Consider the following 25,626-nt stretch of genomic DNA (forward strand, 5'->3'; position numbering starts at 1 on the left):
TCTTTTTCTAAAGCACTCAAAGCGTTATCATGAGAAAATATCTTATAGAGATCCAGGCAGGTCCAAATGCATTTTACATTTCATGTACCATGAAAATGCGATGTTAGTTATTTTGGAATATAGATAATAAATCCTTTGCGTTTGTGTGTCCTAGGGAGCAAAAGCCTGTTTTCTGCGTGACATCCCGTTCTCTGCCATCTACTTCCCTGTGTACGCCCACACCAAGGCTGAGTTTGCAGACGAACAGGGCAGAATTGGGCCTTTGCAGCTGCTCACTGCTGGTGCCATAGCAGGTAGCTAGCGCTAACAACCACAGCTGCAAACCTCACCATCTCAACCTATAGACATAGCATCGACACTAGCCCCGAAGAAATGCTTCATATCAATTAAGAAATTGTAATCATATACCATATTCAATATGATTGTAATCTACTTTCTATAACAGTAAATGACTGGATATTCTGTTCCTTTTCTATTTTAAACCTGCCAATGTACTGCACTGCTTGCCGTCAGTGGTGATACTATTCCTGCATAGTGAGAGTGCCTCATTATGTGGGTTGTGCAACACCTCCTAAGGTATACCTGCTGCCTCCCTGGTGACCCCTGCCGATGTCGTCAAGACCAGGCTTCAGGTGGCGGCCCGCGCAGGCCAGACCACATACAACGGAGTCATAGACTGCTTCGGGAAGATCATTGCTGAGGAGGGCTTCAGGGCCCTGTGGAAGGGAGCAGGAGGTAGGGACAGACTCCTCAAATGAGCAGTTTCATGACTGGGAAATTAGGCACTCCGTGGCTCCCATAATTGCTCTCTTGAAGACATCAGAGAAAATGGGAAATCCCACATTGTAATTTGAACCTCTCCCACCAGCCCGTGTCTGCAGGTCCTCGCCACAGTTTGGTGTAACCTTGGTGACTTATGAACTCTTGCAGAGATGGTTCTACATTGACTTTGGAGGACAGTGAGTATTTCTGCTTGGTTCACCTTTAGTGAACTGAAGTACACTTACAAGGATGTCTGGCATTGTATGTTAATTATCCTTCACAAATCTTTTCCCCCCAGTCGCCCCACCGGTTCTGAGCCAACTCCTAAGTCGAGGATCTCTGACCTTCCCCCTGTAAGTGCCGACCACGTAGGAGGCTACCGTCTGGCTGCTGCCACGTTCGCTGGCGTGGAGAATAAGTTTGGTCTACACCTACCCAAGTTCAAGTCTTCTGGAGCGTTGTCTGTTAGCCAAGCCCCAGCAGTGCCCAAAAAGGAGCCTACAGCTTCGTAGGCCGTCTTTCCCTCAACACTTTACTGCTAAATGGCTGCAACTCTTTGAGTAGGGTGTCTTACATTTCTCTGTCCCGTTAGCCCTCCGAAATGGTATGGTTAAAAAAAATGTGGCACCTCTTCTTCATTCGTAGGCATCTGAAACACTCTCTTTGAATGCTGCATGAACAGTGCATCCTTGGTTTGTCTTTGAATAGCTGTTCCTGTACATCTCAGTGGAGAGACATTATAGCATTGAAAAGGAGTGGCGTTACCATGTTTCTTGAAGCGAGGCTTTGGTGAGGATGTCTCTGAAATGTGATTGACGAGACTTGAAAGGACAGATGTTTTTCGAAAGTATTTATTTTAAAATCATGACCAGGGTCTTGGGAAATAATTGTAATGTATTTATTTTGTTGAAATAAATCGTCAATGGATTCATTTTAATTGTGTGAAAAGTACATTCTGAGATTCATGACACGATATGTGGAAGACGCTCTCTGGGTCACACAAAGGGAAGCCTTTCTTAGACACTACATACAGGCAGTATGGATACTGAATCCATACCGCAGATATCAAGCAAATTTCCAATACAGCATTATATCCTGAGGTATTCTACAGATTCTGGTTCTGATATCCTAAGTGTCACATTTTTGTTTAAGAGCAATAGTCATGTACAAAGACATTCAGAAGAAAGGTGAAGGTAACATTTTGGGATATATTACAAAACAAGTGGACATTTGGCGCATCTAGGTTAAACGAACATAGAAAAACACTGGCTAACAGTATAATGAAACCACTACATTCCTCTGTGCCGTAATGATGTGATAGATCTAGTCTACTACAGTTCAAGTGGACATGGGCATTGAAGCACAGAGTGAACAACAAACACCAGTCATGATGACAGCAAACATGCTCAGGGTTGTGTAACCACAAACAACTAGTGGACAGTGAAACTGAACCTGCAGCTAAACCCACAACACTACCGTATGGAGTTGACACGGTGCCTTTAAGGCATTATGGATCTTGAGTTCAACTGATTTGTATTGCAGAGTAAGACGATGGCTTTGTTTCTTGTAGTGTCTGAGGTTGATAGATAGCCCTGTTAGTTATCCCATCAGACTGGTGTGCTTAACCAGCCAAAGGAGAAGTTAAGTATGTGTATTAAATCTGAGTACATTTCCAAAGAAAGGATGTCCACATGCCTAAACACTGTTGCAATTGCGCCTTTTCCTCCAATCAAAACGAGGCTGACACTATGAAGCCTGTCGCTGGTCCCTAGACCGGCGTTTTCATGGTTGATCAGGCAGAGAGGCGCTGAGCGGCAAGCTCCTCGGCATCATCCCGGTTCTCGTTGATCTCCGCCAGGGTTCGGACAAAGCGGGTCCACTCGTCGTTGCGTGGAACAGCGATTTGCTGGGGGGGGGGGTAAAAATATTGATATGGGTGAAAATACTAACATATTGTTGAAGCTGGGACACTCAGGGTGCAAGGGGATCACTGGCAATCTTCCAACTGTCACAGAGACTTGACCCGTCAGTGGCAGAAATCAGGAGGGGGTGGGAGCTGCTCTCTATCTGCAGCTCACCACTCACTGACCTGACTGACACAGAAACTCAGACCCTCAGGAGCCGTCTCCGTCCAGATAGCTAGCCTCTGACAAGACAATGGCTTAATTGTTGTCCCAAGAAATGGAGCATAAAGTATTACCAGAACCCCTTCACCTCCACTAGAGAAAAAACAGGAATAACCCTGTTGAACCTCTCAAAATAAGTGCATTTCTTTTTTCAATACTTTATAAATATGAATTAAGTACTTATTTGTATCATTCTGCCTGAAATGGAGTACCTTCACAAAACTTTTTAGATTTAGCCTACATCTCAATTCTGGCTAAACTGTCTGAATGCAACACACCTGGAGATTACCCTTACCAAAACATATGAAGAATGCCATGCGTTTTAATGGCACAGTAAAGGCTTTTAACCCACTCACCTCTCCAACATCATAGACCAGGATCTGTCCATCAGAGTCTCCCACGGCTATCTCTTTGCCAGAGTGGGCCCAGCGCACGCGGTTCAGGGCTGGGTTCCCCTCCACTGTGGTACTGGCTGTAGGAACCTGCAAAAGAAAAAAAAACTTATTTGTCAACACCGATACTGATTCACTGACATCTGTGACACTATGGGCCGGTTTCCCCAGACACAGATCAAGCCTAGTCCTAGACTAAAAAACATTCTCAATGAAGAATCTGTGTCGGGGAAACCCCCCCCCTCCCTATAGATGCTGCAACACGTATAAAAAGGGGGCATGTGAAAGAGTGCCAGGTAACGTTACCTCAGTGTCGTTGTTGAGGTTCCACAGATCAAGATGGCCCACTCCATCCACACACGCAAACAGAGCCGGGTGAGTGGGGGACCACATGACGTCATAGACGTAATCCGAGTTGTCCTCGAACGAGTACAGTGGCTTGTTGTTCTGGAAGAGAGTAAACGGAGGCGGCGCGTGAAAACACTTCCACTCTGAACTGACCGTGCGCAATACAAAATATCTGGATTAAAGCTAAAACACAGACGCACACGGATCTTTGTGGGGCTAATGGAGTCAAAATTTACACACAAAAAAATTAAGAACACCTTCCTAATATTGAGTTGCATCCCCCCTTTTGCCTTCAGAACAGCCTCAATTCGTCAGGGAAAGGACTCTACAAGGTGCTGAAAGCATTCCACAGGGATGCTGGCCCATGTTGACTCCAATTCTTCCCACGGTTGTGTCAAGTTGGCAGGATGTCCTTTGGGTGGTGGACAAGGCATAAAATTAACACCCACCACCTGCCAAATGCGGGTGGATTTTAGCATTGGCGGATGTCTATTTCACCAGTCATGTTGGCATTTATAGTAAAATAAATGCTGCAGTAGCTGTTTCCAAGTATTTCTGCAGTTTTGTTTCATAGCTGGTAAATGAATCGCACAAATCCTATATAGCCTATCACACCTCACCCTGCAACACTGCCTAGCTGGGAGCTGTGCTCATGTGAAAGATTCATTTTTCGAAGGGTCGCGCACAGGCTTAAAAGTTGGACTAATTTAGTTGAAATGAAAGTCTACTGAAGTGAGACTGTCCTTGTGTTTCTTGGCTATTTACATTGTTTTGTTCACAAGCGAGGTTGTTTTTCTATGTTTGAGTTTCAACTGCTAGGGAAGAGAAGAGAAGACAACGCTGCTACTAAGTCAGACTCAATCTCACAGGCACAAACATGACTAGAGTCGCATCACCACGGTAACCTCCTGCCCTTAAAGGGGCAGTTGAACATTTTTTGTCTCTTCTTTGATATTTTGGTTAAGACTCAGGTCACAAAAAAGAAAATGAAACAATATACCACATTACTTCTTACCAGAGTTGTAGACTCGAGTCTGACTCAAGTAAAACATGTGATGACTTGAGACTCGACTTCATTGAAAAGCAAATAACTTGACACTTGACTTGGACCCTCAAGACTTGGGACTAGACTTTGACTTGAGACTGATGTCTGGCCAGGTTTGGTAATGTTTTGTCACTCATTTTGTGGAACAAAGTCTACGTGGATTACTCTACACGCAGCCAGAGACAGTAACCGCAGCATTGACCGTACAAAAAATAAAAACATTTTTAAAAAAGCTGCAACTGATTGGCTAGTGAAAAGCACACTAGGCACTGATTGGACAAGCAAACTGTCAACCAACACAGGTTGGTGAGCTAGCAAACAGATTGCTGATTTCCTGTACAGCTATAGGATCAGGTGCAGCGCAAACATCAAATTGTAGGGAGAGAAGATTTCCCTAAATAAATATGCAGCTCCAAAAATGGTTTGGTGATCAAGAATATTAACTGTTTACTTTGCAAGCTCACCAGCAATGGAGCAACAATTACTATCATCGGCCTACTGTTTTTTTGGTATGTAACAATTGCTTGAAATGTATCATTTAATTATAAAGCTTGCATTTGGAATTTGTTGTTAAATTTAAGTATCACTGTGGCGGAGACACACCATAAGAGTGGAGAGTGCTTTTTCTCCACTTGTTGAAATGTTTGCTGTTGCTTTCACACGTTTAAATGCAGGCCCTATGTGGTAAATCTATTCCATCCAATACAATAATTACTAGCGTTTCATCATTCCATCCCCATACCGTTTATTGCAACATGTAGACATTTCTGTTTCATAGGCCATCGATACATTTTCATTTTATTGCCAACCATTTCTTACCTTGCTCTGAGTGGGCGCAAAGTTTATAGTGCACATGAACGTTCGCAAGACTCATGAGGTAGAAGTTCTGCTTATTTAATTCAATGTCTGGTTTCCTTTGTTCATATTTGCCTTTCCTGAGTTCCGTGTGTCTGTTGCCGCGTTCAAAACAACTGGGAAAAAACAAGCTCCGACTGGGGGAAAAATAATCGATTTGAACGGTCATCCAACTTGGAATTCCAAATCTGTAACTCGGGCCTTTCTCGAGATCCGACTTTCAAACCAGAAAGTTAACTGACGTCATGATTTGACCTCGTATTTTTCCCTGAGTTCACAGTTTTTTTTGAACGCGGCATAAGTCCTACGTCTCTGTCATTTTTGTTATGCGCACCTCAGTGAGCATTGAAAAAGGCTACGTGGCCTGCGCTCCACACTTCGGAGTCAGAACGTTGAATAAGAGAAAATGATTGTTAATAATCATTAAGATGAATGTCCCAATGTAACAATAGATGTGGAAATTGCCTTTTACATTGTAGAACCAGTTTATTGGTTGTAATTGCCAAATTGGGTAATTGTATGGTCCTGGGTGCCCAGTGCTCATTTAATGTAGGCCTACCTGTTTGAGCTCCTGTTAGACAGAGTCCATTTGGTTTCTCAAGGGGAGTCTGTACAGTCTTGCCCTCTACCTGTGTCCATTCAGATAGGTTAAGCCTGATACAGAGGCTATTTCTTTTGGGCTATTGCAATTGCGTATATTTGGTCAATCTACTTGTATATTTTGTATGATATGGCGCTTTCACCATTGGATCACCAAGACCTGTAAATAAATGTACACTGATCAAGTCAACCTGCCTTACCTTCTGCTGATTTCAGAATGTCCATACATGTCCATATTTTACAATTACATAGGCTACTAAAGATATGTTGTAGACAAAATAATGAAAAGGGCTGTCTGGTAGCGTCAATAAATAGACAAAGATTTGTCATCGAACAAGTAGTTGTATATATAGATTTAGTTTTTACTTGACTTGCTCTTAGAATGTACTCAGTCTTTTCCCGTTCCACTTGACTCGGACCCTGTGACTCAAATAATAGTTACTTGATCCCACCTTTGCTTCTTACTAGTAACGCATTTATTGTTTTAGAAACATTGCAAAGCATTGCTCATCCGTTTTTGTGTTTTGTTGGTGTAATTTTTGCAGGGGAAAAATATTTTGGCATGTAAAAAAATCTGAGTGGCTGGTAGATTTTTTTATCTACCTGCCATAGTCGCTGATGGACCAAAAAGTACATTTTAGGCCCTGGTGGTGGACCATTCTTGATACACACGGGAAACTGTTGAGTGTGAAACACCCAGCAGCGTTGCAGTTCTTGACACACTCAAACCGGTGCGCCTGGCACCTACTACCATACCCCGTTCAAAGGCACTTAAATCTTTTGTCTTGCTCATTCAGAGGGTGAATGGGCAAGACAAAAGATTTAAGTGCCTTTGAATCCATGTCTCACAGCTTAATTCTTTGGGATAGGGGGGCGCTATTTTCACTTTGGGAAAAAATCGTGCCCAATTTAAACGGCCTCGTACTCTATTCTAGATCGTACAATATGCATATTATTATTACTATTGGATAGAAAACACTCAAGTTTCTAAAACCGTTTGAATTATATCTGTGAGTAAAACAGAACTCATTTTGCAGCAAACTTCCTGTCAGGAAGTGAAAAATCTGAAATCGAGGCTCTGTTCCAGGGCCTTCCTATTCATTTGCTTGAAATCTATGGATACACATGCACTTCATACGCCTTCCACTAGATGTCAACAGGCAGTGAGAGGTTGAATGGGGTGTCTAGCTTGATCTGAGGTCGAACAAGAGCTCTTGGAATGACGTGACCCCAAATTTTCTTTGTTCAGCAAGGCGCGGGAAGGAACCCTGGATTGCCTTCTGAAAAGCTTTCGGTATAGACGGCTAATATCTCCGGCTTTGATTTTATTTGATACATGTGATAATATCATCGTATAGTATGTTTTTTCAATATAGCTTTATCAGATTATTGAACGTTTATCGGGAGTTTTGGCGTTTTCCGTTCTCTGCATTTGGTGAAGATGGACAACTTCGCGCCACTTGGCTAGCTTTGGTTGCTAATTCGACAGGAGAAGAGGACATTCTAACACCAAACAACGATTATTCTGGACAAAGGACTCTTGTACAACATTCTGATGGAAGCTCAGCAAAAGTAGGAACCATTTATGATGTTATTTCGTATTTCTGTGGAAAATGTTTAGTACTATTTTCCGCCCTCATTGCAGGCGCTGTCTCGCTATAACGTAAGCTGTATGTCGTACTAAAGTTATTTTTAGAATTCTAACACGGCGATTGCATTAAGAACTAGTGTATCTTTCATTTGCTGTACAACATGTATTTTTTAGTAAAGTTTATGATGAGTTCTTTGATTAGATGAGTGTCAGAAATATATCCGGATAATTTTGTGCAGTTTGGCTACGTATTCACATTGTAAAACCACGATTTGTACCGCTAAATATGCACATTTTCGAACAAAACATATATGTATTGTGTAACATGATGTTACAGGACTGTCATCTGATGAAGTTTGTCAAGGTTAGTGAATAATATTATATCTTTTGCGTTTTTTTTGAGATCGCTACCTTTGCGGTGAATGAATGCGGTTGTGTGGTTGGCTATTGTGGTACGCTAATATAATGCTATATTGTGTTTGCTGTAAAACACTTAAAAAATCTGAAATATTGGCTGGATTCACAAGATGTTTATCTTTCATTTGCTGTACACCATGTATTTTTCATAAATGTTTTATGATGAGTATTTAGGTATTTCACGTTGCTCTCTCTAGTTATTCTTGCTGCTTCGGGGGTATTTGTGATTGTAGCTGCAATGTAAAACTATGATTTATACCTGAAATATGCACATTTTCCAAACAAAACATAGATTTATTGTATAACATGTTATAAGACTGTCATCTGATGAAGTTGTTTCTTGGTTAGTGACTAATTCTATCTCTATTTGGGGGTTTTGTGCAAGCTACCTGTGCTGTGAAAGAAATGTCTGTTTTTTTGTATTTGGTGGTGAGCTAACATAAATATACGTGGTGTTTTCGCTGTAAAACAATTTTTTTTTTTTTTAATCGGACATGTTGGCTGGATTCACAAGATGTTTATCTTTCATTTGCTGTATTGGACTTGTTAATGTGTGAAAGTTAAATATTTCAAAAAAATGTTTTTTGAATTTCGCGCGCTGCCTTTTCAGTGGAATGTGGGGGGGGGGGGTTCCGCTAGCGGAACCCCGGGCCTAGACAGGTTTTTTAAAACATTTTTTAACCCATCTCCTCCCCTTTATCTACACTGATTGAAGTGGATTTAACAAATTACATCAATAAGGGATCATAGCTCTCATCGGGATTCGCCTGGTCAGTCTGTCATGAAAAGAGCAGGTGTTCCTAATGTTTTGTACACTCAGTGTACATGTTCCTTCCTAAATGGCACCCATAGGGCTCTGGTCAAAAGTAGTGCACTATGTAGGGAATACGGTGCCATTTGGGACGCATCACAGTAACAGCAGGTTTTCTAGTGGCGAGAGGGCACAGTACCTTGGTGCTCCACAGCTTGACGGTCCAGTCAAAGGAGGAGGTGACAAACAGATGGGAGAAGTCAACAGGCCCGGTCGCTGTGTGACAGTCTATCCCTGTGATAGGCCCGTGGTGGCCCTCAAACATCTCACTGATCCCTGCTTTACTGTGGACCAAACATACAACACACAGGGGATAAGAAAACAATACATAGCCAACACCACGTTACATTAATTTCCCCCTGATGAAACATTAGCATATATAACGTGATATCATTACCAAAATAATATACATGAAATATTCAAGCATATATTTCTGACTTTCAGAGCACACAAGGTTTGGTCAAGACCTCACTTTTTGTCTCAATTTACGTCGGAAATGACATTTAAGTTGAAAGAACTCCCCTTTTAATGTGCCATGGATGTAGATTCCCAGCTCGGTGGTGAGAGAGGGGCAGTCTTCATCTAAAGAGCCACATGTTGCAGAGCTGTTACTAGGCTGTGGCTCTGATAATTACCTCGAGAGATAAATACCCAGCATGAGAGATGCTTATGCGTTATTAACTGGGATGAGAGTATCATACCATTAGAAAATTAGCTGGAAAATTAGTCCCTCAATTACAGAGGTGATCATGCAACGCAGAACCTGGCAACTATCCCCTTCTCGGCGATCTCCGGGCATAACGCAGGACATAAGCGATAGCACCGTAGCTCAGAGATTTGTCCCTCCATCGCAGGCAGGAAGCACTCGAGTCAAGCCACGCGGCTCTGCCGCCTCACAAGTGGACACACTGACTGTTTGCTTGGGCCACCCTCTGTCTTTCTCGCTCTCAAACGAGAGCATTGTGTAACGATCCTCAGATGAGAGTCTCTTTGGGACATCCGGTTTTAAACAAACTCCCTCACACCGAGGGAGGACTCCTCCAGAAGAAATGATATCTTTCCCCTCCATGTGTGTCCCGTTTATGTTGCGCGACCTTTACAAACATAACTGACAGAAGCGAAGCAACACAGGATGACTGGGGTAGGAGTGAAAACCTCAAAACAGCAGGAGATCAAGTGTTGGATTCATATTGCTTGGGGAAGTGAGGGGGGTGTATTTATTTGACATATCAAATCAAAAGTATTTATAAAGCCCTTTTTGCCTCAGCAGATGTCACAAAGTGCTTATACAGAAACCCAGCCTAAAACCCCAGAGAGCAAGCAATGTAGAAGCACGGTGGCTGGGAAAAACTCCCTAGAAAGGCAGGAACCTATGACGAAATACTGTTTTAAACCGGGGCCTAACAAGCCTCCTCACTTTCCTGGAGGTATCTGCCTAGCCGGAGGCAATGGGGACGCAGGGGGCTGGGGTTCTGGTTAATATTGTTGTACCTTCCATGACGACACGCCATGTAGACGGACCCGTCCTCGCTCCCCACCGCAAAGTTGTTGACATCTCCGAGGGGGAAAGACATGGAGGTGACAGCGACGGCCTTCGACTGCTTGAACACCAGCTCCAGGCTGTCCTGTAGATTAGAGGGAGGGAACAGAGTAGAATAACATTCCCAACCAGCTCTCTCTCTGCCCCGGCCTGCATGTTAATACACTGCATAACCGAAATTCAGCTAGCAATTTAAATAAATGATTAACATTTGACGTGTGGGTTCGGCAGCGCTGTTGGATTGCCATTGCTAGCAGAGTTCATTTCCTTGAATTAAAAATAAAAAATTATTTGAGCGCAAAAATAAGTTTAGTGAGTGCCCCCCCCCCCCAAAACAAAAACGTAGCGGCTGAAACGAATGGGTTTAGTGAGGTCCCGGTGTTTGACATGCCCTATAAAAATGGGCCGACGTGAAGTGCGTGGAGAATAGGCGGAGCGTGAAGGGCGGTACCTACCTGCGGTTGAGACAGCATGTCCAGGCTCCAGGAACACATCTTGCCATCGGTAGAGATGCTAATGAGGTTGTGGGCGTTCTGGGTGCCCACCACGTTCACACAGTACACTGGGTGCTGCACAGAGGGGGAGACAGGGGAACAAGGCCCCCCACGATCAGTCTGTTTACAACACACCGGCGTCACCATTGTTTCTGCACTCTGCTCGTCTGACCGTGTGTTCAATGTAACTGTTGAGATAAAATCATTTTGGTGATGGTTGATTGGCAGATGAGTGTGTTGTGTTATACCGTGTGTGCTGCTGCTGACAGAGGGGTCCTCTGCACGGGGGTCCTCTTGTTGCTCCTGTTGTCCCACAGAACGATCTGCCCCGAGTAGGTGCCCCCCACCACCAGGTTAGGGTGGAATCTGGCAAAGGCGGCCGACATCACTGCAGACTGGCGCACACACAGACAGAGAGTGTGTGTGCGTAAGAGACAGGGCCATGTCAGCGTCTGCTGAGACTAACGAGCGCACGGTGAAACGGCGACAGCTCTCTGGTGATGTACGTCTGTCACCTCCAATCAAAAAACGTCTGCGTGCCCCCCCCCCCCCCCCCCTATTTCAGACCAGCTCAAAATAATACACAGACCTGGGCCATTCAGGGTAGCGCAGCAGTATGCCAGTGTGCTGTACAGCCGGCTGCTCATTTTCATTTACACTTCAACTATCCTGTGTTTTCCATGACTCCCACTTCACCCCTCATGGCAGAGCCTCCTGCTGGAAGCTACTCACGACAGGATATATCAGGTATGGATTATGTCTACATTATTCGTGCTAGTTTATTATGTGTGGTCTCTTTACTTGGTCTCTGGCTGCCTGGTCCAAGCCCTACCTTCCCCGTAGCCTGAAACACACCCCCCGTAAACCTAGCCATATGTAATCATTCATTCATCCATCCATGTCGATTTTTTTCCAAAAAGGTGAAAAAAAAAAATGACATTTTATTTTAAAAACACATTCCCAGCTCACTTGGAGGCATAGAGAAAAATGAGTTCACACTTCTGCTCAGTTTTATTTCGTCGAAGCAATGTGCCTGGGACTACATCCGCTCTGGCGGAAGCAACATGTGGTTCTACTCAACCCGTCTTGGTCTGGGAACCTCAGGGCACGCAGGATAATAAGGAGTGGAGGAGCTGCTCTCTCTCTGCTGAACACAGGGCCCTTGTTTAGGTACACATGATAACCACTCCAGCACTGCGCAGCACAGCACACGTAACACTACTGCTGCAGCCCCTTAAACCCCGGCCAGCTATTGCACCACTGCTCTTCTCCGGCGCCTCACTAACATGTGGATAGATGTGGTGGTCAACGCCAGCCCGGTGAAATCACAATGTGGATGAGAAAGAGAGAGAGAGGCAGAGAGAGGTGGGAGGGATGGTTGGCGGTGTGCCACACCCGTCAGGGAGAGAGCCACCCATGAGGCAGAGGGAAGGGGAGGGAGGGGGCAGAGAGAGAGAGAGAGAGAGAGAGGGGCCCTGGGTGGCTTTAGTACCTGGCAGTGGAAGACGTATTCCGGAGTGTTCTTCTTGTACTTCATGTTCCAGACCAGGGCCACCCCGTCCGGCTCGTGGGGGGCTTCCTCGTTGTTGTTGTATGAGGCAACCAGCAGCTCAGGATACTGGTGACAGACAAATCAGCCCAAATGAATGTCAAGAGGAAGTAGACATGGCCTCCAGGCTTGGCTCCATGTGAACAAGCCTGCCCTCAGCAGTGCCGGTGAATGCCGAGCAGAATGCGTAACCACCCCCTTCTCCAACAAGATTTATGGCCGGGAAACTTTTCCCCCAACAGCGCAGTCTGGTAAATAACGTTTGGATGCTACGGCTTGGCATAATGTTAAAGGACTAGGGGACTAGACTTCTGAGAGAGATGAGTGAACCACGGTAGTAAAGTTGGCCACCGCAAGTCGTTGGAGACCTTTGAAACACAACCCCAGCGCACACTAAAAACGCAGGGAGAAACGGCTGAGGAAAGAAATGCTTGAAAGACCTGCTCTCAAACACTTACCAGATGTAAACAAACCATTAACCTCTGCTGCTTCTCATATTGGAACAACTGAAGTTTACAGTCGGCGAATACACAATTTAGCACAAGGGAATGGATATCCCTCTGAGCAAGCAACGCAGTGGCGAACAATGAGTCGGTGTTCAATCACTGTCAGAAGACATTGTGGAACTAGGATCAAATGAAGAGAGACATAAGGGGAAACAAATGATTACGGACTCATACTAAGTGACAATTTGTGCACGACACGGCCCCGGCTCCCGGGGGAACGTGGCTAAATGTCTAATATGAAAAACGAGTGCTGTGTTTATGGTACAGATTTAGGGCAGTGGTGAGGTAGCTAAAGACTCAATGTGTTAACGTACTTCCTTCTAACAGTAAACAACTTGTGGTTGAATTCGGACACGCAGCGACGCAGTGTGACATGATTCACAAAGACACAGGGGCCAGTGAAACCATCAACAACTACTGCTGGCGTTTTGACTCAGTGACTAAGTCAGTGAAAAGGTCGCGTCATGACGATGAGCCAATGGTGACTGATGGTGTTGTGTTTAACCGGTGTAGGGTGAAGTTCCCCCTAGATGCTGATCTTGGGTTAGTTTTGCATTTTCCCCCACCAATGGTTAAGGTTAGGATTGGGTCAGGGGAAGCTGATCCTAGATCTGCACCACGGACAAACTTCACCCAGGAGCGTGTTTTACCTGAGGGGACCAGTCCAGACAGGTGACCACGCGATGCTTAGACCAGCGCTCATCCACAAACTGTCTGTTCAGAAACAGCTTGGCCCCAGCTTGGATCTCACTAGGGAACAGCATAGTCAGTCATAATAATAACGCTGCACTCCTTCCTATGACTAAAACAGCGACTGTATTCTGCCTTTACTATTCAGGTGATGCCAAATGGAAGAAGGGAAAAAAAAGATCTTCTCTCTCTACCCTTCCTTCTCCTCCATCTCGCGACCACTGTAGTCGAAGAAGACGTCCACGTGTTGGGACAGGGCCCGCTCCACGATGCGGGTGCTGTGGTCAAAGAAGGTTATGAACTGCTCAGAGTGGAGGATCTGCAGCTTCTCCTCCTCAGTCAGCTCTTGTGGAGGTGCTAGACAGAGACAGTAAAAGTTATGGACAAACAATACAGAGCCATCTAACAGATTGGGGTCGTCTTATTCAAATTATATTCGGGGGGGGGGGGGGGGGGGGGGGGTGGGGGGGGGCCATCATACAACACTTGGAAGTCAAAATCCCGCCAAAATGGTTGGTAGGATTCTTCAATGAAGATGACATCAAAGAAGTTCAATCGTTAATCGTTTCGCACCACAACTCCTACCTTCCTCCTCCTCTTTCTGGTCTGGTTTCTCCGTTTGGATCTCAAGCACTGGTTGTGGTGGAGCAATCTCCTCCTCCTCCTCCTCGTCTTCCTCTGTTGGGTAAAAGGTGGACGATTTCAATTCAACACTACATAAGAAAAAGAAACTGGCAACGCTTTACATTTCATGGTTTATACAAGATTAGTCATGCCAAATGTGACAGCGGCTAATGACAAACGTTAGAAACCGCAGACGATTTCAATGACAATGGTTTTAAAGTGACAATTGATCCTGCAACTCTGTGTCAATGTTTGGTTCATTCCTAATGTCTACAACTAGTCTCCATCTGCAACATAGTTTCTCTTCAACGTGCACACTGAATGGTAAGCAGGCTAGCATGGGTATGGGAATGGAATCATTATGTGCCTCTGCCTCTCATTTGTTTGGTTTGCCAACTCAATGTCACCTCTCTGAAAGGACCTGTGCCTCTAAAGCACTGGAGGTTGTCATTTGTGTGAAGGGGGGGCCCTAGGACCAGACCCCCGCTGTGTCACCCCCCCCCCCCCCCCCCCCTCGCTGATAATGAGGCCCAGCTATTCAACAGTTGTTTTTTTTTGCACTTCTCAGTGTAGCTATCTCCTCCATGTCCCAGCGACAAGTTGCCCCCTTCCATCCAGGCCAGGGTCCGGGGTCAGCGGGACAGAGGACGAGGAGCAGCTGCCCAGGCCCACTCCCATTGGTCCGACCAGCTGACAGGACGGGTGCTAGCCAGATGGCGCTGCTTTGATTGTCTTGTTGGCCTCAGAAAGGTGGCATGAGGATGGCACAGAGGTTTTCCGCCTGACCGCCCCTAGACAAGTCTCTCTGAACGGCAAGCCCGTGCAATTACCGCCCCACCAGGGGGTCCACAGACTGCTATTCAACCTCGGAGAACGTACGACAAAAATACAGCTTGTAGGCCCGACCAGCTGGCAAACCACACACTGGCTCAGACTTTCACACACTAGACAACTCTCCTATCTCAAACAAGCACCTCACCGTCTCCTCTCCATACACGCCCATTCAACGTAGAAATAGATTGTTTACAACAAACACATTCATGTGGATGAGAAAAATGTACAATTGTCTACCTTTTAGAGCTCTAGGTACAGTTAATCTATGACGGCAGCAGCGTTGCACACAACTGTTCCATTTCCACTGAGATCATCTAAAATCAGGGGTGCCAAACTCATTTTTCCCCGGGAGCCGCAGTCGGCCTTCCACGAGGTCTCAAGGGCCCCACTGAAAATTGGTTATATTTCCTCGCCGTCAAATTTAGCTAAAAAAATTATAAATTGTCTTCCATCTATAACTTGGGGAATGTTCTATGCTCCCTGGCTGTCAATAGCTTTGATTTCAGTGATAATTAGTGGGCTGGGCACAGTCAAGAAACTGTATGAATGGTCCATTATAATTTATACACAGTTTTGATTTGGTAAAATATTTTTTTTCCCGCCCACTCAAACCACCCACGGGCCGGATGTTTGACACCTAACTGATAACGACATCTGCCTATATAAAGTTCTTCTCGTTCCTGTCTCCCATGGAGGTTGGGGGGGGGGGGGCATTGGGTGTTCTGATGAGTTTACAGAACTGGGTTGATGGCAAGCCATTTCAATGGACGGCCGTACCCTGGAACCCAAAGGAGAAGGTTAAAATCCTTCCTTTCAAGGGCCTCAATCAGGCTTAAAGGAAAACAGTAATCACTGTCTTTCAGATGGGCCCGGCTGCGCTCGTCAGCCCTTTCCCCCGGCGAGGCAGGCAGAGCAATCAACCTGCCAGGCATTAGGAGCGGAAGGACAATCTGAAAATAAAGGGTATAATGCACCTGCCAGCCAAAACGGCCATTTGGAGAAAATCTAGTGATCCTGGTGACCCCGCTGGAGGGAGTGGGGGGTGGGGGTCAGAACCAGGGGGTGGGGAGGGGGCATTTAACAGAATTCACCCGGATCAACCATGTACTGCACACCGACACCTCCCCTCAAAGCAGGCCCAATTATGGCTTTTGTACCACTTTTAAAAAAGAAATGCTTTTTTGGGGGGGGGGGGGGGGAGTGGTACCGGGGGAGGGAGGTGTAATCACAGGTCTTTGTCAAGACACTATATTAATGCAAAAGCAAAGTGGGCCCAGTGTGTTGTTCAAGTACAAAACTAATGACCTTCACTCCCCACTGCAGGTGTGTTCGTCTCATCCACAGAACGGACAACACAAATCGGACTTCCACATGCCAGTTTACTAAAGGCTGTTGCACCAAAACCAGCGTCCACTGTTGGTCTTTTCTAGCTGCAGTGGAGGAGTGTGGAGAGTAGACGGTCTGTGAGTACAGAGAGACCCTACTTAAGTGTTAAACACAGAGGACACCATGGCTTCAATCGATTCACGGTTCGTTTTCAATCCGTAAATGAAAATGTACTTCCCTTTGAGTCTAAAGTAGACAGCATTACTCATAACTGCTCACAAATCGCATATGAGAACATTCCTTTTAATCATTAATCATTTCTTGTGTTTGCCAGCTAAAAAGAAAATGGCAAAAAAGCTAAAATAATAATAATCACAATGCTGCAAATGTACACGTATTTTACTAGTACCAACAGAATATCTTTACGTGCATAGCACAGGCCTGCATCACATTTATACTACAGTGTCAGATAGGGATTTACTGAAGGGACAATGACCAGTTGGCATAATGGTCATGGTATGTTTTCTTTCTGTGCGAGGTAACAGATGAAAATACATCAAGCCACCACGACCCAACACAACCCGGGAGATTTCAGCAGTGGCCCTGCAGCCGTTCTGACGAGCAGGTTAATCAGGGTTCAGTCAGCTGTGAAATGGGAGGCTTTTGTTGAGTTTACACACTTGGAGCACTGGTTACCTCTCTCGCTCTCTCTGTGTATCTACCCCCGTCTCTCTCGCTCTTTCTTTCTCTCTCAACAGACAGAGGATTGAGACAAAAGGGAAAAAAGACCTTTCTGTGAAGATGTGATAGGGATTCAGCAAATGTTTTTACCCTATAAAATCTCTATTTCTGGTTATTTTCTCACATTCGTGTCTTTGAATAAACTCCACTATAATTGATGAGCATGCTGAAACTGTAGTTAAATGGTAACCTAGGCCTACATTTAATTCAACAATACAGTCAGTTAAGGGGGACTAATCGACAAGTGCCAAGAGTATGAAAGGTGACAATGTTCAAAAGAGTGCCACTTCAAACAAGAGGCTGTTGAGTTGAGTTCCTTTAGTGATTCAAAGTTATGACCTTCCCCCAAATCCAAGTGATTAAAACAAATCACATTTAATTACATTTCAAATTTACTCAAACGCTCTACTCTCTCTTGTATTGCATGAAGCCTTTTTAAACAGAGCTTCAGGCAGGACACTCGATGAATTCCCCCATATATTTTTTCCATAATTACATCTTGCTAAGCAGCACTTACTGACATTGCATAAAGTCCACTGCTGTAGCCTGAACACAGTGTTCTATATCTAGGCTACCACTACGTTTGATTTCTACACACTATCCTGATTCACTGCCTTTCCTTGTATGACCTGGAGTGGGAATTACAACCATCCAAGCAAAACAGCGAGTATTGCTTTTATAAATATTGGTGGAACTTACGATTAATGGGGAAACGTCTCTAACTAATAGATTCTTTCCCACCAGGTCACAAAATTTGCGTCTACACTGGACTCCTAGTAACCTAGTTCAGGGTTTCTCAAACTCGGTCCTAGGGCCCTCCCTGGGTGCACGTTTTGGTTTTTGCCCTAGCACTACACAGCTGATTCAAATAACCAACTAAACATCAAGCTTTGATTATTTGAATTGGCAGTGTAGTGCTAGGGATAAAACCACAAACCCTGTTCTACAGGACGGTAGCTCTCCAGGACCAGGGTTGGAGAGCCCTGTTCTACAGGACGGTAGCTCTCCAGGACCAGGGTTGGAGAGCCCTGTTCTACAGGACGGTAGCTCTCCAGGACCAGGGTTGGAGAGCCCTGTTCTACAGGACGGTAGCTCTCCAGGACCAGGGTTGGAGAGCCCTGTTCTACAGGACGGTAGCTCTCCAGGACCAGGGTTGGAGAGCCCTGTTCTACAGGACGGTAGCTCTCCAGGACCAGGGTTGGAGAGCCCTGTTCTACAGGATGGGAGCTGGAAGGACCAGTCCCCCCCTACCCAAAATAAAAGAACACTAATCAGCTTGTTGTGCTTTTTTTTGGAGATGGTGGGTCATCTATGGGGACAATTTAGGATCTCTCTCCTTCGCTCTCTGTCTAGCATGGCACGGCAGCACCTTCCTCCAATGCCACCGCCCGTTGACCTTGAGTTTACAGTGCCGTCGCCTCCTCTTGACAACATGATGAATCGCTCAATCAGTGCACGCGACCAACGCCACACGAACATCAAATATGCGCAGAAGGGTGTGAGCAGGCGAGGGGACGCCGCCTCACCAAGTGCCAGGAGTGATGGCGCGAAAGCGCACAATGTCACTGAGTGTGTTTTGTTATGTGCCTATTGGGTGAAGGGAGAAGACAGGTAAGCGAGAGAGTTGATGAAATGATTACAGAGTGGCAGAGAGAGCGGAGGGGGGGGGGGTCTAGTGTTGAACAGCCAACAGAAACCATCCTTGTTTAACACAGTGTTACAATGCCCTAAAGACAGTCTCTATGCCGCCCTCCACAGAACAGAACAGACAGAGCTCTGCTCTTTATCCTTTACCCATTGGGTATGAGTATCCACAGAGTCACACAATCTGTTCACAGCCAGACCGCTTGCATTTCACATTCCTCAATGACAAATCACCAAGTCCTCTGGCTAGTTTCCACTGGAGATTGATCTGACAGGCATCTAACTGGGTTCTATGCAGTCTGAAGTGTGAAGGGGGAACTTAGAAGAGACAAGTAACCCGTGCAGGGAATCAATCTTTGTTCATCAACCCAAACCTCCGAACACAAACCATCAAGCATAAATAATGAATCTCTTTAACTCACTCGCAGTGTAAATAAAACCGACTATGCTACATAGCACTCTATAGCGGTCGCTGATATGTCTTGCTGATAAAGCAGTGTAAACAACAGATTTCAGCCTATGAGACACTCTGAACTACATCTTAGAAGGGAAAAAAATAAACTAGGGGTGTAATCACAATATTGCATATTGTGGCACATGTGCTCAACATGTGGACGTTATGGGTAAACGTGCTTTTTTTGAAGATACGCATAGACGACCACATGAAAGCTGCTGTGCAGCAATTACATACATATTGACATGGTTCAGATGCATTAGCCGGGCATGAACGAGGTGCTTCATATCCAGCCCCAATCTACTGCCTTTCTTCCCAATTCACCCTGGCCCTCTCATCCTGCACATTCATTGTAGCAGGGCCCTATTGGTTTGAGGATGGGGGTTTTGAGAGGAGTGAGTCTACGTGTACGAATTTAATCTTTCCTTTGACTTCTTATGTTTCCCGGGCCCCTGCAATTTCCCCCGGCTTTCATCTCAGTGCTCGGTAAGGTCAGATCATTTCCACTTTGTGTTCACTTCCTGCTCCCACTCGTATGATCAGACAACCCAGCCAGCCAGCCGGCCACAACACACATCAAAAAAGAGTAGCCTTCGGAAACCTTGATAGATCGACTGCACTGTTCTCTGACCTTGCAGTCAACGAGTCAGGCAGCTTTAGTTGTGCCGAAAATATAGAATCCTAAAAGTAACTATGTACTCGGGTTAGATTTCTCACCTTCTTTCTGCTGGGTGGTCACAGGCGTCTGGGTCTCCTTGGTGTACGACACCGTCTCTTTTGGAGGGAAATCAACATGGGTGATCTTGGCCATGCCCAGCTTCAGAGGTCCACGCCTAAAAGCAGAGCACACCTTCAGACCCACGGCAGGGCCAAGGAGAGCTGAAACAATAACAAGAACCCGGGCGACCCAGACACAGCACATAACAGTACTACTATCACATTCCAGCCTTTTCATTGGCACCTCAAAAGCCGAAGTCGCCTTTAAGACGGATGTGCGATTTTGTCTTCTGATAATCACTTATTTATGGAGAAGGAAAGGAAGGATAACAACGTGTCTGTAGGTCAAAGAAAGACGCCACCAAGAGACACATGACCGGCATGACTTTTTTTCCTGATCTAAAACGATGGCTTTCGAGGGGGTCAAGAGGAGCAACAGGGCTAGAGGTTGAAAGAGGGATGAAGTGAAAGGAAGGTAGTGTTCCAGTACCCCAGCTCGGAGTCAGAGTGAAGCTGAAGAGTAGACGGGTCAGAGTCCCAGTGTAGAGTCCTGGTTAGTGTCACAGCAAAAAGGCAGCATTAGTGCAAGAAAGCAGGCACAAACCAAGAGAGGAAACAAGTTAGAACGTACACACTCAACATGCCTATACTGACAAATACAATTAAAAAAACAAACTTGTATTCAATTCAGAACATTTCAGAAACACAGAAGTTTTCGTAGAGTGGTAAAAACGCACACACAGGTCCTGAGAGTGCGAAGACACTGGGTCTAATGAGGCAGCCTGAGGGGCTGGTCAGGCCTGAACTGTGTCACGCCAACGGCTCGGAATCCCATGTGAGGGAGCGCCCTGCGGGCGAAAACATGACCTCCCGTGTGTGGAGGAAATGGCCACGCTGCTGAGGGAAACGAGGCAACACGTAGAGCCTTGGGGTGGAGGAAGAGCTCCCTGGCTCTGATGGGACACTGGAGGAGCTAGAGTTTCAGCAGGGGGACCGGGGCTCTAATTAGGGGTCCCCCAGGCATCTCCACAGCCCTGTTGTTTTATAGCTCATTTAGGACCATCCTAATGCAACAGCACACGAACAAAATAAACATGCACACCCTCGGCATAAGCTATTCATCGTGATCTTCAATGGTATTGTTGGTGGGCATTTGTGTGTTATTTGGAGAACAACACTGGTACTGTGTTCTCAAAACTGGACATGTTTATAGGCATAGTTTATAAGGCAAATGGTTACATAAGCACCTGTGTGCATCTAGTAAAACTCATGCAAAGGTAGTTTAAATTTCATTGTAAGAACATTGGCAATATCTTATTAAAAACCAAGATACGGGATTGACTGTTCCAGCTGTGACATGGATTTATAGAGAAGAAACCTGTTCAAACCTGTGAAACACAAATCCTTTAAAATGACACAGACATTAGGAGAGACCGTTCCTCATTCATTTCTGCAATAAAAGCCCCGGCATGCATCGCAACCTAAATTACAGCAGCGCTGCACTGTGCTTAGAGGATGAAGGCTCTTTGCAGAGAGATATTAACGCATTTTGACATTAAAACATTAGATTGGGGGGTGTTTGTACCTGGATCCCACGGCGCCGTCGCCCGAGTCTTGGCTCCCTGCTTCGCTTGGTGTGCCCACAGATTTGGAGGTCGGAGACATGGGAGGAGGGACTAGATAGTGAAACAGGTAGTCTAGTGGTTAGAGCGTTGGACTAGTAACCGAAAGGTTGCAAGATTAAATCCCCGAGCTGACAAGGTAAAAATATGTCGTTCTGCCCCTGAACAAGGCAGTTAACCCACTGTTCCTAGGCCGTCATTGAAAATAAGAATTTGTTCTTAACTGACTTGCCTAGTTAAATAAAGGTAAAATAAAAAAATGACAGGTATCCCCTGTTACTATGCAAAGAGGCTGGCATGTTCACAATAGGGCAAAGGTAGGTCAATTTTGGGGTGCCAGAAGTGGTAAAAAATTTATACAAATGCGTCATGCAAAAAAGGCTAAAATGGAGTGGATATGAACAGCAAAAAGGAGAAAAGAAAGAAAAATGTTATATTTCACCCCATATGCTATGAAAACAAAAGTAAAAATTCAACAGTAAGACAAATACCAATAGTATTAGAAATAGCTAGGCACACATCAACATACCAAAAGTAAATGGATGAGACATGTAGAGTGTTATCAAATTCAAAAATACAAACAAGTAAATAATCATGTCAATGTCACTTAAGCTATTTAAATTAAGTCTAAGGAACCATAGGAAACCATAGAAAATAATATGACCTTTTCTGATTCATAAAGAAAAGTAGGGAACTGACATCACAAATTGACAGACCAAACCAGCCATAAGGCAATATAAATGAATCTACTATGGACCACTTCTGCCCCCTTCTGTTAGCTTGGTGACAATATCCTCACATAAATCTTGGTTTAGAAAAATGTACAGTCAATAGTCAAATGGCCTACATTACACAAGAGAGACTCAATATTTGTAAAATGCTCATGAGATTTGTTAAAATTCTAATACTGCTGGTAGATGGTTTCTTACCAACAGGGACATCAGCTGATGTGATGCCCATGCTCTGCAGAAGGGCATCTGTCTCACGTCTCTTTTTCTCCAAATCCGAGTCATCCAGTGGGGCGGCATCTTTCTTCAGGTCAGCCTGGAAGAGAACCAGAGCAGGTACACTGGTTAGTATCCTGACTGTAAGCATGATGAATAGAGGGTTTGATGGAGAGTTGTCTGAATTTGGCTAGTTTATAGTGCTGGGCGATTAACTGAAATGTTGGTTATTTTTGTTTTTTAAACAACTAATTGTTCAATTACTTGAATTTTATTTCGTTTAAAAAATAATAAAACATTTCTGTGAGCTCAATGCGCAGTAAATCAGATCAAGCCCAAATGAAGTCATCAAATAAAAAAATATACACAAGAACTGAAATATTTTATTAAAGTAATCTGAATAAAGGTTAATAAGAGATAAGCAGTAATGGGCAGTCACTACCATCACTACCAACTTGTATTAATTGTTTGTGTTACAGCATTCAACCCACATAATGCATAACATTTTTTTTAAATTATCAAAACCGAAAAAACTTGATTATTTTTTAATAGTCTAACCAAAACCACCTCAAAAAGCAATAGTCGCTCAGCACTTCTAGTTTAATAAAACAAATTAACCTAGCCTTAGAATCTGTGCATTTTCCCTGCAATCGAAGCTACTGCTTCCTCTTTCCACTGATGTAAAATAGGCCTACTCAGATACTTTGAGCAGAATGCACACTGCCATTTTGGTCAGTTTAGTTCCGGCGGCATTTAAAGTTCCTATAAGCATGTACTTACCTCTTTCTTTTTGCGCTCATCTTCCTTCCTTTTTTTCTCCTCCCTGATCTGAGCCAGGCGTTGCTTCTTCCGTTCAAGCTCCGCTTTCAGCTCGCTTTTGTCTGACATGATGCCAACACTGTAGGACACAAACACATTTCAGAACAAGATAGGTGACCTACAGCATTTTACAGCAGTCGGCAAATCTGAAAAAGCCATCATTTGTACAGGTGTTATTTTTGACTCAGAAAACAACCACGAGTTATGCTACACATTGGAATATAGACTCGGTTATGGTCAGAAGCAATTTCGCAGACAGCATTTCATGAGCTGCTCTGAAAGTGTAATAAGATCACTCCTTTTTAACCTTTCAGATCAACGAGAATAGCACCTGCTCCTTTGCTCTGATCTGCCAGGTCAAACCATTTAACTAGCGGGCCCACTGCTAGTTTTTGATCATGAATGAAGTTTCAGCAAGGCACAAATGATAAGGCTCAAGAGCACACTCTACTGTCCAGACAGAGAAAGGTTGGATGCTCTTCCATTAGCAGGGTCCTGACCACCTGGCCTGTAAAATCGTTTTCTGGTCCAAAGCCCCATTCAATGCGCTTTTGTCTACTCAACTCTAACCAACTTCAGAGTGCGCTCATAGAGAGATTAGGTTGATCACTTCAAGAGAGGCTTTACCATTCTGTATACAGCATTGATCAGCCCTCATATCCTCCACAGCACCTGACCCTTTCAACACCCAACACAGGGACCACTTTAAGACATTTGACTTAATTGCACAACTTAAGACAATGAATGGAGGTCTCTGAGCTTTGTAATGAATTAGGTTTCTAAGCCTTCCTTTTCAGATGGTCTAAAGCACATTACATTAAGTAAATTAAATTTGATCAACCACCTTGAGATAATGTGGTTGATGCAACTTCTTTAAAACTCATACATTGTCATTTTCATACAAAAACACCCAATAAATTAAGCTTTTCAAGTAGTGTTCATGTAAATGCAGACTTCTGCAACAGGAAATGTAAGCTAATACAAGGACTGTAGCTAGCTAACTCAAACATTCAAAATGTATTTTATTGGTAAAATATCAAATAACAAAATAACCATTTTAAAAACAGAAGTAAAGAGGACATCATGAGCTCCAACATAAGTGATGCTGGCAAGAATCACGCCGAGAAAGTACAGTGACTAGTTGACTGTGCTGTGGTCAAGTTATGAATGATAGCTTTGAGCAGCATCATCAGCATCTTCTTGCCTCGCTATCACTTGAACCAGTGCGCTAGCTAAGTTACATAGCTAGTACGGTTTGTAGAGAGCAGGTAGAGAATGTTATCTTAAAATTCTACACATCCGAAAAACACCATTGTTTTACTTACTAACGTTAGAAGACTGTCAGGACTGTCAGCTGCAAGTTAGCTGCGGCCCCACCCAACAGACTGACTGACCAAAATTGCTAGCCAGCGAACGTTGGCTAGAAGAATTGACTTTGTCTTGGCATCCGGAATGACCTCTTCAAGTTGAAAACATTGATTCGCTACCTGCCTCTTACAACAACAAAAAAATCGATCTACCAATCTTTCAACTATGTTACATTCAAGCCTAGTTGCAAAGTTTAGATTAGCTAGCTATCACAATTGGCCTGCAACAGGCTAACGTTAGCTGTTACTTAGTTAGCTAGCGGCTAGCCAACCATCTCGGGGAAAACTGATGGCTGGCTAACGACTAAATCTCAGCACACGTTTTCATTTACACGCTACCTCCACGTTTCACTTGTAGTTTGGTAACAAACCGTATTTCTCCTTGGCTTTCTAATCGCTTGAATCCAGGATCCTTTCCTGAAGCACCAACACAACGGTCCTCACCAGTTACCACAGCCACGAATTGAGAAGGCCCGCCTATCCGACCAATAAGATGAGGGAATGTGATGACGTATATTCCATTTCGTGGGAAAACCTCGTTTTCGAAATGGCATGTCTCGAGTTCGGGAACAAGAATTAGCAACGTCACTAAAACATAACATTGAGAAATAACAAAAGTCTTGGGCAAAAGGGTAAGTTGTCCTAAAATGAGCTCGCTAGCATAATGGATTCCATTCCAAGCACAGAGGAGTTATCTGGAGCAGTGACAAGTCCTTCTTCCTCTGGCAGTCCAACAGACAAATCTGGGTTTGGTGATGCCAGGAGACGCTACATCACCAATTCATAGTTCAAACTGTAACGTTTGGTG

The 25,626-nt window shown here is 44.6% G+C and overlaps 2 protein-coding genes across 4 annotated transcripts in view; one reads left to right on the forward strand and one right to left on the reverse strand.

The window, feature by feature from the left end:
• Positions 1–1,686, forward strand: part of LOC120064392 (calcium-binding mitochondrial carrier protein Aralar1-like) — a 19,306-nt gene extending 17,620 nt beyond the window's left edge. The window contains exons 15-18 of the mRNA XM_039014943.1: positions 155–293; positions 577–735; positions 869–959; positions 1,061–1,686. Of these exons, the coding sequence (XP_038870871.1) occupies positions 155–293; positions 577–735; positions 869–959; positions 1,061–1,274 (603 nt within the window). The 3' untranslated portion in view covers positions 1,275–1,686. The remainder of the gene's footprint in view (positions 1–154; positions 294–576; positions 736–868; positions 960–1,060) is intronic.
• On the reverse strand, positions 1,600–25,288 carry LOC120064391 (dynein, cytoplasmic 1, intermediate chain 2a). Of its 3 annotated transcripts, none has more exons than XM_039014939.1 (16): positions 25,190–25,288; positions 23,413–23,530; positions 22,618–22,732; positions 21,652–21,742; positions 20,067–20,182; positions 14,312–14,404; positions 13,921–14,083; positions 13,687–13,786; positions 12,474–12,599; positions 11,230–11,376; positions 10,943–11,056; positions 10,439–10,572; positions 9,087–9,231; positions 3,587–3,727; positions 3,245–3,370; positions 1,600–2,668 (listed from the first exon to the last, which is right to left on the reverse strand). In XM_039014939.1, exons 2-16 carry the CDS (start codon positions 23,518–23,520, stop codon positions 2,555–2,557), a joined length of 1,833 nt encoding a protein of 610 aa, XP_038870867.1. In that variant the 5' UTR covers positions 23,521–23,530; positions 25,190–25,288; the 3' UTR covers positions 1,600–2,554. The 3 variants fall into 3 exon arrangements, with proteins under 3 accessions (XP_038870867.1, XP_038870868.1, XP_038870869.1); XM_039014940.1 differs by having other exon boundaries at positions 25,158–25,281; XM_039014941.1 differs by lacking the exon at positions 25,190–25,288 and adding an exon at positions 24,777–25,026.
• Positions 25,289–25,626: the final 338 nt, after the last annotated feature.

Source organism: Salvelinus namaycush, chromosome 19 (genome assembly GCF_016432855.1).
Source record: "Salvelinus namaycush isolate Seneca chromosome 19, SaNama_1.0, whole genome shotgun sequence".
Classification (NCBI taxonomy): domain Eukaryota; kingdom Metazoa; phylum Chordata; class Actinopteri; order Salmoniformes; family Salmonidae; genus Salvelinus; species Salvelinus namaycush.